General features: G+C 35.8%; 1 protein-coding gene across 5 annotated transcripts in view; it reads left to right on the forward strand.

Annotated features, from left to right (window-relative positions):
• ptprga (protein tyrosine phosphatase receptor type Ga) overlaps window positions 1-17,348 on the forward strand; it is a 502,971-nt gene that overhangs the window by 415,350 nt on the left and 70,273 nt on the right. For 4 of the 5 annotated variants that reach the window (NM_001329864.1, XM_073915995.1, XM_073915997.1 and 1 more), the window contains 4 exon segments: window positions 4,983-5,167; window positions 15,060-15,168; window positions 15,260-15,309; window positions 16,231-16,580. In NM_001329864.1, the coding sequence (NP_001316793.1) occupies window positions 4,983-5,167; window positions 15,060-15,168; window positions 15,260-15,309; window positions 16,231-16,580 (694 nt within the window). 5 annotated transcript variants of the gene reach the window in all.

Consider the following 17,348-nt stretch of genomic DNA (forward strand, 5'->3'; position numbering starts at 1 on the left):
ATGACCAGTAGCTGAAAAAAAACCAGACAGCTGACCACCAAATTTCTCCATTAACCTCTATCCAATCATTTTGTTGACTTGGATCCATGCAACTCAATTCCCAGAATTGCACCAGGACACATCGTGACACATTCTGAATCAGAAATATAATTAATTTGGCTGCTTGGAAATAATACCGTAATACAAGAAGAGAAACGCTTCTCTTATCGCTCCCTGGTTATGCGTTTAATTTCAGCAGCGTGCCAAATTGATTGTGGACGCCGAGCGCTGTCGTCGAAGAATAAAAGGGAACATAAAGGATGGAATAAGGGAAAAAAGGATGAAAGGGTGGAGTAATAGTGCGATAGAGGCTGAAAACAGAAGCATATCAATGGTGCCTGCAGGCTGGAGCTGAACTTTTTGTCAGCTTAGATTAATTCACAACACGCGCAGGATCATAGCTGAACTTTCCCGCGCAGTGGGCCAAACAGCCCAATCGGTTTTATCAACAGTCTGAAATATAGCACAGCAGAGATCTGATCATGACATGACATGAGTGTGTTGCATGTTGTTGTCTATGTGGAAAGATTCAGTATTTCAAGTTTAAGTAATCAGAACGGTTCTTGTTTGACTAATGCTAATGCTAAGGGATAGTTATCCTAAAAACTTTAATGTACTGTAGTCATGGTGCGAATTACAGGGGGGTTTGGGTGTATTAAGTCACATTCTAGTCCAGGGGTCTCAAACTCAATTTACCTGGGGGCCGCAGGAGGCAAAGTCTGGGTGAGGCTGGGCCGCATATGGGATTTCACAAAAAAAAGTCCTCAAATGTCATTATTAACAGTTTTAATTATTTCTTCTGAACATGAAGTGTCCTGAACATTAATAGAACATTGAGTGAAGATTATGAACAGTTCTTCTGAACATGGCATCTTTTGCCTACTTCTTGCTGCCAGAGACTTGACAGCGCTTCTTCTCACAAATCTGAACCACATTTGGCTTTAGAGCGGAAGCAGTTGAGACCCTCAGTATGGCTTGAAGATGATCATCATTAAGTCTAGACCTGTACTTTGACTTATTGAAGTCCTAGGGAAAAAAGTGGGGGAACTTACTCCAAACTTCCATTCCCTCACCTAAAAAAAAGGCGTATATGTGTATAAATAAAACACCCCCACCCCACTCCAGTCACATCAGTCTGTACCAGTCTGTATCTACCTATAATATCAATATATATAAGATGCAGGGCAGGCACGTGCACACATAGGGCTCAACCTGTGCAGAGCACATGCCCTTTTTAGTCTTGCATAGAAAGTGCCCTTTCAAAATGATCAAAAGTGCCCCCGCGACGCGACACACCCTCGGTCCCGCCCTTCAGTAGGCGTGCGATAACACCGCTCTTGAGTACGCGCGCGACAACACAGCTGATCAGAACGCGCGCGACAACGCGCATTGAGTGACAAGCGTGCTGTGTACGGATAGAATCAGCGCAGTGGGGAGCGCTCTCTCTCCCCGCTCCACTGATTCTGTCAGAGTACAGCGGTTGGCGCGGGCCACAAAATATTGCACTGAGGGCCGCAAATGGCCCGCGGGCCGCGAGTTTGAGACCCCTGTTGTAGTCAATCGTCCTGTGTGTGTGTGTGTGTGTGTGTGTGCGTGCGTGCGTGTGTGTGTGTGTGTGTTTGTGCGTGCGTGTATGCGTGTGTGTGTGACAAGCAGGACTTCGCCAGGGCAAGCACAATGACAATGTCTGCTTGTCTCCTCCAAAAACAGCTTCTGCAGACATCGCGTGATGTACTGAAGGTTTATAATATTTCTGTATGTCCAAAACCAAAAGATTCAGTAAAAGCAGAATGACCGCGATGTGCTTCTTTCCACAGGCCCCTTCATGTTAAGCCCCTGTCTTGCAGTCTGCAGACAGACCCTACTCCAAAAAAGGCCAGGGAAGCATTGTTTCTCATTGACACGATGTCTTTATTATTTCACCCTCGTGTTCTTACTAACCTGCATCTTTTAAAAAACAAACATTTTACAGAATAGTTTCACAATATTATTTTATATCGGGGGAGCTTTCTCAAACTTTTTCGAAACAGCTGCTCAAGGTTAACGGAGTGTTTGCACTTTCTCTATCTCTAATTTGACTTCTGCTCTCACCTTCTCTCCTTTCCTGCTATATCCCTCCATTAATCTCGCTCTCTATGGTCAACAAGCCGGAGGGCCAAAGATGGCCTTTTTTATTAAACGCTTCTCTGTGCATCTCATAAGAGACCTGCACTCTGGCGCAGAAACCTCCGCGACTGGGTTTCTGATTGGGGATGGGACTGTTTTTCACGGTTGTGTTTAAATGGAAAAGATGTTACAATCATGCTTGTTTTGTGTAATTTTTGGGAATTCCTCAAACATTTTAAATTCAGCAAAAATATTTAGCACAGCCATGCAGAGGAGGTTGAGAATGTGTAAAATGGTGAGAATGACAAGTATTGCAGTTTGGAAAGCAATGTGTGATGCCTGATGTCTTACATGCATCAGATCCATGTTTTTGTCAACCTGCGTTAGATACTACTCTAACTGTAGCCCTAAACTCAAAATATATATACAGTTGAAGTCAGAATTATTAGCCCCCTTTTGATTTTTTTTTCTTTTTTTAAATGTTTCCCAAATTATGTTTGACAGAGCAAGGAAATTTTCACACTATGTCTGATAATATTTTTTTCTTATTAAGTCTTTTTCTTATTTTATTCTTTTTAAGTCTTATTTGTTGTATTTTAGCTAGAATAAAAGCAGTTTTGAATTTTTTTAAAACTATTTTTGAGACAAAATTATTAGCCCCTTTAAGCTAATTTTTTTTTTTTTGATAGTGTACAGAACAAACCATCATTATAGAATAACTTGCCTAATTACTCTAACTTGCCTAGTTCACCTTATTAACCCAGTTAAGCCTTTAAATGTCACTTTAAGCTGTATAGAAGTGTCTTGAAAAATATCAAGTAAAATATTATTTACTGTCATCATGGCAAAGATAAAATAAATCAGTTATTAGAAATAGGTTTTTAAAACTATTATGCTTAGAAATGTGCTGAAACAATCTTCCCTCCATTAAACAGAAATTGGGGAAAAAAATAAACACGGGCGCTAATAATTCAGGGGGGCTAATAATTCTGACTTCAACTGTATGTATATATATATATATATATATATATATATATATATATATATATATATATATATATATATATATAGTTTTGCTTTTAAACTGTATAGCTTTGGTCAAATGTTTTGGGTATCCTTCCACAAGCTTCTCACAATAGTTTGAAGGAATTTTGGCGCATTCCTCCTGACAGAATTGGTGTAACTGAGTCAAATTTGTAGGCTGCCTTGCTCGCACAAGCTTTTTCAACTCTGCCCACACATTTTCTATAGGATTGAGATCAGGGCTTTGTGATGGCCACTCCAAGACATTCACTCTGTTGTCCTTAAAGCAGATTTTAACTAATTTGGCAGTAGGCTTAGGGTCATGGTCTGTTTGGAAGACCCATTTGTGGCCAAGTTTTAATTTCCTGGCTGACGTCTTGAGATGTGGCTTTCAGTATTTCTACATAATGTTCTTTTCAGCTCCACAACATGATGCTGCCACCCCCATACTTCACAGTTGGGATGGTGTTCCTAGGTTTGTAAGCTTTCCCCTTTGTCCTCCAAATGTAACACTGGTCATTATGCTCAAGTAGTTCAATCTGAGTTCCATCAGATCAGTACATATCTCCAAAAATTATTCTTTTTCCCGGTGTAATTTAGCCAATTGTAATCTGGCTTTTTTGTTGATTCTGGCTTGGTGATTTTCCCATGTTGTCACACAAGGAAGCAGTGTTTTTGAGGTTTTCTTAAAAAACTTTTCTACAGTTGTGCCTTATTAACTTATTAACTGTGCCAATTAACCTAAATGTTGTCAATTAGCCAATAAGAAACTTCCAAAACCTTCACACTATCATCTGAGCTGTTTCAGAGGCATAATAGTCTTATTGTACGTAAACTTGACTTTCAAGAAAAGTTATAACAATTTCTCAAATAATAACTCTCTCGTTATTCTGCTATTAAGCATAACAGAAACAAATTATAACAATTTCTCAAATAATATATTTGTCGTTATTCTGCTATTAAGCGTAACAGAAACAAATTTGATAAACCTAACTTACCTAAAAGAGAAAAAGTTTAGTCAAATTAACATCCGACTTTTTTTTTAAATGGTTATGTGCCTTTTTTATACAGAGTATGTATACTTCTGGTTTCAAGTGTGTGTGTGTGTATATATATATATATATATATATATATATATATATATATATATATATATATATATATATATATATATATATATATATAGAAAGGACAGACTTCCACCCTCAAAGGTCACAGTTGGGTTTTTGTGCTATAATCATCAATGTGTGCCATCTGTGTGAGGGCAGGCGTCATCATGGGGTTTTTTATGCAGTATGATTACGGCTGTAGTCACTATTACTTCTCTCATGATTAGAGCTAATAGAGGCTTCGGCAAGAGGAGTGATGGTAGAATTAGTTTAATTAGCATTGTTTTGAATGTAATGGCTCCCCTGTGGCTGTGGGAGGGAGGGAGTGTGTGGAGGTGTGCGTGTGTTTGTCTGCGGTGCAAATGTGTGCATGCATTTTAGGAAAAGCAAAACTAAAGAAAATTTAGGGCTTGTTTTTTCGGATTTCTCTGCGAATAGAAGCTCACCCCTACGCACGCTGTCAGCAGCCAGAAACTGTGGCACGCTCGGTGATTAAACACCTTCTGCTGGGGAGATTAACAGCAACTTGGATGCTGCTGGTGTTTACAGAGGGCATGACACAATTCAGGACACGTGAAAGCAGAGCGAATGCAGTCAGAAGTCCAATAGAGCCATCTGGTGGCTACGAGATCTAAGGGCACCAGTGGAGCTCAAGGTTAGCAAAAAACTAAACACACTCTTCTTTTTTTTTTGTCTTTCACACAGCATGCAGCAGTGCGCCCATCAACATGAACGTCCAGCACATGAATAAGACTGCACTGGTCGTCCGATGGTCCCGGCCAGAGATCACCTACGATCCGCCCATCATCAGCTACCTCATTTCCTACAGCTGGACCAGAAACGATGAGTCATACGAGGAGACTTATTTCAAAGGGAGCGATCAGAAACTGGTGAGGAGTTGTGTGTTTGAGTGTGTAACGCCTCACAAATATCACAGTACTTGCATTATAGTCTCAGGAAATTGTAAGATATTCAAACATCCATAGTTTCTATAAATGTGTCATATTGTCAAGAACTGATTGTTTACTAGGTTATAGGTTGTATGTGTATGTATGGGGTGCTTTATGGTACTATATGTCACATTAAGCGCCACGAATGTGAGCCTGGACCACAAAACTAGTCATTTCACATGACAATAGCCAAAATTACATTGTATTAAATATGTCAAAATATTAATGCCACTTATAGAACATTAAGACCATGTTCTAGGAAGGTATTATTTACATTTTGTACTATAAATTGTCCAAAACTTTATTTTGGTTAGTAATTGTAACGACTTGGGGGAGTGACACTCACAACAGAAGGTAAGATCCAATATGCAGGTTTATTCAGCGTCAGGCAAGCAGTGGTCAAATCAGGTTCAAGCAGGTATATTAAGGACAGTCCAGAATTATAAACGGTAAACAGGCAAAAGGTCGAAAGGCAGACGGCTATACAGGATGACAAGGATACAAGGCTAGGTTCAAGCACGGAGAAACAAGACAGGGAAACGTGTTGTAATGTCACACTGGGTAAACAAGACTGGAAGGGTGAAAGAGTGGCTTATGAATGGTGTGATATCAGTCTGTGACAAGGTTCAGCTGGTGATTGCAATCAGGATAGATGAATGAGCAGGCGTGCGTGTTTGGAAGAAGTGCATGTATGAATGTGTAGTCCTGGGGAATGCGAAAGTGTAGTGCTGAGAGTTCGTGTGAGAACCAGCGATCGCTGGTTGTGTGACAGTAATATGCATTGCTAATTTAATTAGCTCAAATTTAAAGGCGATTCGTTTCCCAAACAACAACTTAACTCGCGGCTGAACTATCATAGTAAGACGCATTGTTTGTTAAAAGAACGATGTAGTGATGAGTGTTTCCCAAAACCCCTGGTTTCTCTGTCACAGATGTATTGTTTGAACCATGTTAGTTATAATGTAAAATGCCCATAATGATGCTCAAAACGGGGTGAAGTAACAACATCTTTAGAGAAGAACCCCAGAATTTCTTTGTGCATAATATATTTATTTATACGGAAATGTATTTTAAAAAAATTAATACTAGTTTTGGTAAAAACAAGCACTTGTTTTCCATATTAATTGAAGTATATGTAAACGCCACATATACGGCCTGTTTCCCTTTACAAATATTATTGAGAACATTACACATTCTATTCTAAAACTTAAAATAACTTTAAAAAGCTAACACAGATTCTAATATCATATATAAATCATGTAAATAAATAAATAATTGGATTTCTAAGGATAATAGTTTTAATAACTCATTTCTAATAACTGATTTCTTTTATCTTTGCCATGATGACAGTAAATAATATTTGACTAGATATTTTTTAACACATTTCTATACAGCTTAACGTGACATTTAAAGGCTTAACTACAGAAGGTTAATTAAGTTAACTAGGCAGGTTAGGGTAATTAGGCAAGTTATTGTATAACAATGGTTTGTTCTGTTGACCAGTGGTTCCCAACAGGGGGGTCCCGGCCCACAAGGGGGCCTCAGCGAGCTATGTGGTTGGTCGCATCATATTTTAAACATTTCTTAGCAGTGGACAATTAGAAAGAGAATGATCATGTTGCCTTAGTTCACTTTATCCCCTAGCTTGGTGGTTCTCAACCACCGGTCCGTGGATCAATTGGTACCAGGCCGCACAAGAAATCATTTATTATTTCCATTTTATTATCTGCTTCTAAACGATCTTATATTTTGAAAAGTCTTTTATTTTGAAAAATAACCGTACGTTTGCTTACTAACCCACAAGTAGCAAAATTAGTAAGAAACAGACGTCTTTGGAAAGTGTCTTTGCTCAGGGGAAAAGACCCAGTGAAGGACCCACGAACTGCCAAGGTATGGTTTCCCACCCATTTGTCAACAAATCAGGTGAATACAGCATGGCTCTGCAAGATGATCAACTGCTAAAGATCACAAACTGGGCCGTTCGCATATCACCTATTTCTAGTCTGCACAAGTTTGCTGTTTCCAATAGAGGTGCGCGGTGCACTCGCGCCAATGACGCCCTATTCACACGGGGCTTCAGCGTCAACGCTTGACTGAAGGCGTGTCTGAAGTTGGGGCTGACGCGATTGTTATTGCAGCGTCAGCCAATGAAATTCAGTCAGCAATAGGCCACTGTTTAGCTGGTCTATTTGCATACAGCGATCTGATTGGCTGACGCTTCCGTCTTCGCTTAAAGTTGAGCAAGTCCCAACTTCTGCAACGAGCAACACCTTTGAAGCGGCGCTGACAGATCCACAATGCAGTTCAGCAACGCTTGACGTCACCCATTCAAAGTGAATGAAAATTCATATTTCGGTAAGATTAGTTTTCTCAGAAAAATACAGAACACCCGTACACTTCAGTGCTTTGTAATTTTTTTAATAGATAAAACTTGTATCAGAGTAACAGCAGTGTTTTGTCAGCTTGTCATACACATTTCTCTGGGAAAAATGGTTGATGGTCGCCTAGCAACCTACAACCTACGACCCCCCCACCCCCAACACACACACACACACACACACACACACTTTTGTAATACGTTCTCCACAAAAGACAGTTGCACTGATTCGCCTCACAGCAATCCTCACACTAATTAGCAGAGCATAACAAATAACGTGCAAGTATTAAATTCTAATAGTCTATATATCTTTTCCCCTTATACATCAGTGTGAATACTGATATTTTAGTTACTGAATGTCAAATAGGGCCAATTTAAAGGCCAAAGGCTTACGTTTTTAATTACAAATGGCCTATTGATGTTTCGCTTTTATATTTTACATTAGGCTATTATTTGTGCATAAACGTATCTAGATATAGTAATAAACATACTGTTTGTTTGAGAACAACATTTTTTTGTCATCATAACTGCAAACTTATATGAGTGATAATATCATTAAATGTGGAAGGGGGAACTTTATAATATTATTATTATATTATTACTTTATAAAATTGTATTATTTATAATATTTTCCAGGGGAAAAGGGGGGTCTCAGGCAAAAAAAGGTTAGGAACCACTGCTAGACTATCAAAAAATATATAGCTTAAAGAGGCTAATAATTTTGACCTTAAAATGGTGATTAAAAAATTTAAAACTGCTTTTATTCTAGCCGAAATAAAACAAATAAGACTTTCTCCAGAAGAAAAAATATTATCAGACATACTATGGAAATTTCCTTGCTCTGTTAAACATCATTTGGGAAATATTTAAAAAAAGAAAAAAAAATGTGCTGTAGATGAGGAGTGTATAATTTTCTATAATTTGCCACGTGTAATGCACTTTTTAATTTAAAGACAGAAGTCCAGTTTGATTTCTCCTTGAGCTTCAGCAATAATCCTTCCAAATTTCAGATTTGTGGCAGTCTGTTCTTAGAAAACAAACGAGCTGCTAAAGTCTGAATTTGCGAGGATGTTGATCTAACGTCTGTAAACCCTCAGCTCATCGATAATATCCTGTAATCTCTCCTCAGCTAGATCCATGTTTGCAGAAGTGCAGCGAGTGTGACTGTGAATAAAGACTGTATTTTAGGTCGTCAGCAGGGGGCCGCAGCGGTATACGCTGACCTTGGGGCCCGCTATTTGAAAATACTAATGCACTAAAACTGTTTAAGAGGCGGAGATGTATTTTAGTCTCATTTCTCTTGACGTTCTATCGAGCACACTCGGTGGGGTGTGAAATTTATAACGGGCTGAGATTTCTGATTCTTTAGTCGGCGGGGGGGCTGCGAGGCGACAAAATAGTACAAAAAAACAAAGTCATTTTTGTTCATTTTGTTCCCAAACATTTGTGAGGCGTGCAGTTTGAAAATGGCACTGCATCCCATCACGGAGCATCATTCCAGTCACTCTAGTCCCCCCTTGTTCCTCCCTTTCTTTCCTTTCCTTTTAAAGGGATAGTTCACCCAGAAATGAAAACATACTGTCATCATTTACTCATCCTTCGCTTGTTCAAAATCTATTTGAGTTTCTTTCTTACGTTGAGCACAAAAGAAGATATTTGGAGAATGCTGGTAGCGTTGGCTACCAGTTCTATATTTTTAGCCACCAGCATTCTTCAAAATATCTTCTTTTGTGTTTAGCAGACACTCGAAAATGTTTAAAAATAAAGTAAATTAGGTATTTTTTGGGTTAACTGTCTGTTTAAGTAATTGTTTTACATTTTTAATTTGTCCTTTCGTCCCAAAATGCTACCATGTGAGGTAATTTAGCCCAATTTCTTTTTAGAGGGTCTGCTTCCAAGGTACGTCATGGAATTTTCTTCCTCTTTCTTTTTTTTTTCTCCATCTTCTTCTTTTAAACGGTTAGTTCACCCAAAAATTAAAATTATGTCATCATTTACTCACCGCTCACTTGTTCAATACCTATTTGAGTTTCTGTCTTCTGTTGAACATAAAAGAAGATATTTTGAGAAATGCTGGTAGCGTTGACTTCTGTAGTATTTTTAGCAATCAGCATTCTTTAAAATATCTTCTTTTGTGTTCAACAGAAACTCATAAAGGTTTAAAACCACACAAAGGACAGTAAATGAGGTATTTTTGGGTGAACTCTCAGTTTTTAGTTTTTTTTCCTCCCATTTTTATTTTGTCCTTTCGTCCCCTAATGCTACTATCCGGGCCAATTTTGCCCAACTTCATTTCAGGGGGTCTACTTCCAAGGTGGGTCATGGAATTTTCTTCCTTTTTTCTTTTTGTTCCTCCCTTTTACTTTTCTTTTAAAGGGTTAGTTCACCCAAAAAATTTAATCTTGTCATCATTTACTCACTTCTCACTTGTTCAAAACCTATTTGAGTTTCTTTCTTCTGTTGAACACAAAAGAAGATATTTTGAAGAATGCTGGCAGTGTTGACTTCTATAGTATTTTTAGCTACCTACCAGCATTCCTAAAACATCTTCTGTTGTATTTAACAGAAGAACGACACTCATGAAGGTTTAAAGGAGAGTAAATGAGGTAGCTTGGTGTGAACTATCCATTTAAGTCGCATTCATATGTCCCCTTTTATCCAAAGATGCTACTATGTGGGTCAATTAAGCAGCCCGACTTAATTTTAGATGGATTACTTCCAGGGTTTCTATGGGTCATGGAATTTTCTAGTATATCATGACATTTGAAAAGTTCTATTCCAGATATTGAAATTTGATATTTGTTTTGTCCATCCGGGAATATCAGGGATTTTTTGTTTGTCATCTTAAGTTTGACTTGTCTACTATTTGATATATAGCATTTTTTATAATTTGTTTCACGTGTTTTGTCTATTAATATGGTTAGGATATTTTTAACTGCCATTTTACACCTTTTCCCTCAAGGCATCAGATAATCAAATGCATTTACCTGGCTGTACCTATTAAAACACTGTCTGTGCCTGTTGTTTTGTCTGCTCAGTGCTCAACCAGTTCCTCCTAGAGTTTGTGCAATATTTCATGATTTTTGCAGCCTAAAATAGCTGATCTTGAAGGTGATTTTATTAAAATGTGTGGCAATATTTACATAATTTCTTGTTTTTATCTGTGAAAATATACACAAAATTACACATATTGGTTCTTGACGATTAAAATCCCACAATGCATTTCAAAAGCATAAATAAATGAAAGCAAACATCAATCACAAAATACAGAAAACTGTTAGCTTACGGATATTTTTGTCACTATTTTGGTCACAAAAATCATAAAACTTCAGCCTGTTAGTCAGGGAAAAGTCATAGACATTTGGCTTAGAGCAGGAACCATGTACTTAGATCAATAGAGAAGGAGTTTTTTTTTTTTTACAGCTTTTCATTTATAAAAACCCAACGCAATAGAGAAATATTTGAGTTGAGCTCTTTTACCGAATGAATTCGGGTCAAACTGGTATAAATCAGAAAGGTGTTGGTGTGGAGGGGAACTGACGCCATTTACTTAGTGCAAGATTTACAAATCCCTCAAGCCCTCAGCACTTTTCAGCAGACCCCGGGGGAGGTGAAGTGAGTTATGCTAATGGCTATTGCTCATACACTTAGAATTGTATTGAATCTTCATTTCTCAGGGATGAAATGAGGCTGTGGGCTTCAGACAGAGAGCTTTCAGGCAAAAAGGCACCAGAAAAGTCAAATGTAGTTAAAAACAATGACCATAAATGACCATCAGAGTTTGTTTCTCAAGGTGTCAGATGTTATTGAGCAACCTTAATGTATATTTCTACTCGGATATGTGCAAATCTTCTAATGATCATATCAAATATGGTCAGTCTGAACAATCGTTTTGTACTCAAATGAAGATAAATGCTACGTAAATTGATCACAAGTGACTGTAAAGACTTACATTACAATGTATCTTCATCATAAATAAATGGTGCTAACGTATATTACAATTTTCACACAGAAATATTAAGCAGCACGATGCTTGAATATTTTTGATCATATTGGAATGATCATATACAGTTGAAGTCAGAATCATTATTAGCCCCCCTTTTTATTTTTATTATCGCCCTGTATAATTTCTGTTTGACGGAGAGAAGATTTCTTTCAACACATTTGTAAACATAATTAAAAGTTTTTAAAACTATATAATTTCTAAATGTTTTTAATAACTCATTTCTATTAACTGATTTATTCTATCTTTGCCATGATGACAGTACATAATATTTGACTAGATATTTTTCAAGACACTTCTATACAGCTTAAAGTGACATTTAAAGGCTTAACTAGGTTAATTAGGTTAGCTAGGCAGGTTAGGGTAATTAGGCAAGTTATTGTATAACGATGGTTTGTCCTGTAGACAATCGGAAAAAAAATTTGCTAAAAGGGGCTAATAATTTTGTCCTTAAAATGTTGTTTAAAAATTAAAAACTGCTTTTATTCTAGTCGAATTAAAACAAATAAGACTTTCTCCAGAAGAAAGAATATTATCAGACATACTGCGAAAATTTCCTTACTCTGTTAAACATCATTTGGAAAATATTTAAAAAAGAACAAAAATCAAACGTGGGCTAATAATTCTGACTTCAACTGTACACTGAAGACTAAAGCGATCACTGCTAGAAATTCAGCACAGCCTCAACACTTTTGTATGTTGTTATAGTTTTTACTGTGTTTTTAATAAAAGAAACACTGCCTTGGTGTGCATGGAAGACTTTAGAAAAACCACAATCATCTGAACTGACGTGTGTAATTCATCTTCCAGAAATTAATTTACATAGAAAAAAACAAGATAATAAATCAACCAGCTTAATTAAAAAAGGTGATTTACATATTTTAAGATGTATCCAAAGGAGCTGAGATTATTACATTCTTATTAGCAGCTGAAAATAATTAGTCTAATTTTTTAACCCCTTTCACCCTGAAGAAATGTGTGTGATTTCATGCCTTATCATTATTTAAAAACAAGGTATTAAAACTTTACATTTGTAACGTGAAGTAGACGCTGACAACAGGGATGAGGATCCTTATGCTGGTCTTTATTAAACAGAAAGGTCAGGCAAGCAGTGCTCAATACAGTAACAAACAGATGTGTATGGGCAATCCAGAGTCAAAGTCGAAATAACAGGCAGGGGCAAAACAAACAAACAAACAAAGCAAGGTCTAACACGGAAAGCAAGGCAAGAGAAACCGCGTCACATTCAGGATACAAGACTCAGCAACAATGTATGTTTGTGTGTGCGGTCTTTATAGTCCAAGTAATTAGTCTATGAGCAGCTTCAGCTGTGTGAGTGTTTGCAATCAATGGTGACTTGGAGCAGGTGTGTGTGTGTGTTGCATGACTGAATATGTAGTTCATATTGAGGCGGGATTGTAGTTTGTGTGAATGTTAATGTTTTCCAGCGATTTATGGTGGTTAGATCGTGACAACATACAAACATTTTACTGTATCTTTTCACTGAAAATCTTTTTTGAAAGTGTGAAGAACAAGATTTGATCAAAAACATTTAATTAATTTGTCTCTAACTGAAACAAGAGGGGTGAAGGATGCGACACTGACCTCACTAGACCTGGTGTATAAACATCTGGAAGTGAATACACTACCTGACAAAAGTCTTGATGCCTATCCAAGTGTCAGGAACATCAAGTAATAACTGACTTCTAGTTGATCATTTGGTGTCAGAAGTGGCTTAGGCAAAGGCCTCTAGATTATGCTTATTTTACTAAAATAAAATATGATCATGCCTTGATTTTTAATTATTTAATTAGGACAGGTTGTGGGTGGAAGGGCATGCGCTGCAGAAAAACATACGGTTGCAATCAGATTTATTAGCCCCCCTTTGAATTTTTTTCTTTATATATATATTTTCCAAATTATGTTTACCAGAGCAAGGAAATTTTCGCAGTATGTCTGATAATATTTTTTTCTTCTGGAGAAAGTCTTATTTCTTTTATTTCGACTAGAATAAAAGCAGTTTTAATTTTTTTAAACACAATTTTAAGGTCAAAATTATTAGCCCATTCAAGCTGTATAGAAGTGTCTTGCAAGTCAAATATTATTTACTGTAATGGCAAAGATAAAATATATCAGTGATTAAAAATGAGTTATGTAAACTATTATGATTAGAAATGTGTTGAAACTAATGCCACCTAAACTGTCACTTTGGCTTAGTGATGTAATGCTATTTTTGAAAACAGAAAAAATTAAATATTTTCTCAGAGAATCAACCAAAACATTTTTCAAAACATGGGACCTTCTAATAATTCATATTGAGACTAATGTACTCCTCCAACCATAAATTCCCAACGCCACCCCCCACCCACCCTTTTTTTTAATTATATATATTTTTATATTTTTTATTTTTTATTTATTTAATTAATTTATTTATTATTTATTTATTTATTTTTTTGTAAATTGATTTTTATATTCATTTTTATCATTATTAATATATATTTTTTATTTAATGCATTTCCTTTTCTTAAAATTTTTATTATGTTAATTTGTCTCTGTTTCAAATTTATGTATGGTTAAAAAAAAAAACGAAAATACCTTTGTCATTGAATACCTTTAATGTACTGTACCTTTTGTCAAAAAAAAAAAAGAAAAAAGAAAGAAATGTGTTGAAACCGTTAAACAGAAATAGGGGGGGAAATAAACAGGGGGGCTAATAATTCAGGTGGTTTGATAATTCTGATTGCAACTTTATGGTGGAATAGTTGGAGATTAATTCCGCTGTGGTGACCTCTAAATATTATATTATAATTCATTATATTATATTATATTATATTATATTATATTATATTATATTATATTATATTATATTATATTATATTATATTAAGGTGAAAGTCCAAATGTGCGAATATAAAACCAACTTGACCCTAATAAAAGCAAATGCTACTGACGAAACACGAGTAAATCAAAACTCCCTTTACATTTAGAGTGATGTAATCTGTTTGAAATACAATTTACGCGAACAAAAAGCATACATTATGTAAATATGTTCTCGGAAAGAACGTGACGGGGTTGCATAATTCACTGATAAAGACAGATGTTATATAAAAAGTCTTTTTAAATGAACCAGCGTAAATTCCAGTGTCTGTGTCCCAGCTGAGCAGCTCCGAGGTGCTTCAGGTGGTAATGAATGTTATGCGGCTGATAGAGACTGTCTATTTTCAATGCTAATGACTTGTGAAAGAAGGTGTAAGCGTCAAATGAGGAAGAGAACAAGCTGTTCACCTTCATCCTGCAGACCTCTGTCAGGAGAAATCACACCTCAGACTCTCTTCTTCTCCACTGTTTTGACTGGACGCGTCAGATAAAAGCACACCTCCACATCACACACTGCCATATCGGAAGCATGTTTTTCTGACACAGTGTATGTTTCTTTCTTTGTGTGTGTTTCAGGAGGCGGTTATCACGCCGGTGTCGCCGGATGTTCTGTACCTGTTTCGTGTGCAGGCGGTGTGTTTGAATGACAAGCGCAGTGACTTCAGTCAGAGTATGCTCTTCAGAGGTACTGGGATACACATCATTTATGAATGATGTTTTTACTTATTGAAGCTTTTTTTTTCAATTGTTTATTTTAATATTGTTTGTTTTGATAGCCAACACCACCAGAATATTTGAGGGAACGAGGATAGTAAAAACTGGGATGGTAAGTTTACATCTGTCCAGCAGGTGGCAGCACTGCTTCTTTACATTCTGCATAAAATAAACCTGACTGATTTATTTTGAATTATGTTATTAATTATCTCAGTGATACAAATAATTATAATTATAATAATAAACATCATCATCATCATTAAGGGTAATATCCTCTTTAAATATATAATTTTGTATTTGTTTACTTTATTAAAAAGTATTTTTTTTATTTTATTATAAAAATTATTGCATTTTAATTTGATTATTATTATTATTATTACTATTATTATTATAAATAATCATTAATACAAATGATGATACTACTACTACTAATTATAATAATAATAATTATTATTATTATCATTATTATTATAAGTATTATAATAATATACAAAAGAAATATATCAATGATATCATCATTTTAATATCTGTAAGTAAATCAAATATTTAAATAAGTATTATTTGTTTTAAATATATATGTGTATTTATTTACTTAATTGTTTACTTAAATAAAAATAAATATTGCAAAAATATTATTTAAATTATATATATTATTTGCTTTACCTTGATATTCTAAGTTCAATAAAGAAAACGTGTAATACTTCTATTTTTTTCATATGATGTACAAACTTTAGATAGTTTAGAACAGCTTTAATTTTTCTTTTAAATTTTAGAAATATTTGTATTTAATCATTAGTTATGTGATCATTTGTATAAAAGTAATGCATTTGAAGTGTTTAAATATATTCAGGAATTACATTATTTAAATATATTTTTATTATTTTTATGGAAATTACAGAAATGCATTTGTATAATACTTTTCAAATAATAAAAAAATGACATTATTTATGCATATGCATATTTTTTAAAATATTTCATGTATACAGTAATTCACTAATAGACTCATGTTTTTATTTTGTTTTTTAACTTTTAGCCAACAGTTTCTCCTGCATCGTCAGCAGACATGGCCCCCATCAGCTCCGGCTCCTCCACATGGACCTCCTCCGGTCTTCCCTTCTCCTTTGTTTCGATGGCCACCGGAATCGGCCCATCCTCCAGTGGCAGCCAGGCCACCGTGGCATCCGTGGTGACCAGTACACTCCTGGCAGGACTGGGCTTCAGCGGAGGCGTCATCTCCTCCTTCCCTAGCTCCGTGTGGCCCACCAGACCACCACCCTCCAGCCCTGCTCCAGCCTCCACCCACCAGAGCCCAGCCAAACCTGTGGTGACCACTGCAGAACAGGCCTCTGACGCAGACACCACCACAGCCACTGACAACGACAGGTCATTCCTCCTTCTGTCACTCCAGTGTTTTAACACATAACAGTTTAGGGCTGCACGATCACAGAAAAAATGCTAATCACGATTATTTTATTATATATATATATATACACAACAGTTCTGTCTGGTTCTTAAATCTGATTGGCTGATACCTGTGCAATATTCTGCAATATCAGAACTTTATTATAAATTATTATATTATAAATATCGGTTTATGTGAAATAGGTCTGTACTTACATAAACATACATTTTGTGTGATCCCTCTTATTTAGGCAAAATAATTAAATAATTAATAATAAATAAAGAAAAACTTCAGATTAATCTTATAACTTTTGACCTCAACTGTACTGTATGTATGATTTGACAGTTTTATTTTGATAAAAATTGTAAAAAAAAAATCTAAAGTTACATTTACATGAACACTTTACACTTGGCTCTGCGACTGCATGTTATTGTGTTGATTTTGAATTAAAATGTGTGTGCCAACGTATGCAACTCATGGTATAATTTTTTATTTATTAAAATACAATATTATACTCATACAAAATGCAAAAAAAAAACATTTTTAACAAAACATATTTATTTATTTATTTTTTTTTTTAATTTGAAACTTTTAGTAAGGATAATTTAAAAAATAGTTTTGGCACAATGGCGCCCCCCCATGTGTGGCGCCCCTATGCGCCGCATATACTGCATACCCCCTTTTTGCGCCACTGCATTGTGGTTGAGGACGGCGTAATCGTCCTCTGCCTAGAGCGGCAGTTCAGCTTG

This window comes from Danio rerio, chromosome 11, assembly GCF_049306965.1.
Source record: "Danio rerio strain Tuebingen ecotype United States chromosome 11, GRCz12tu, whole genome shotgun sequence".
Lineage (NCBI taxonomy): Eukaryota > Metazoa > Chordata > Actinopteri > Cypriniformes > Danionidae > Danio > Danio rerio.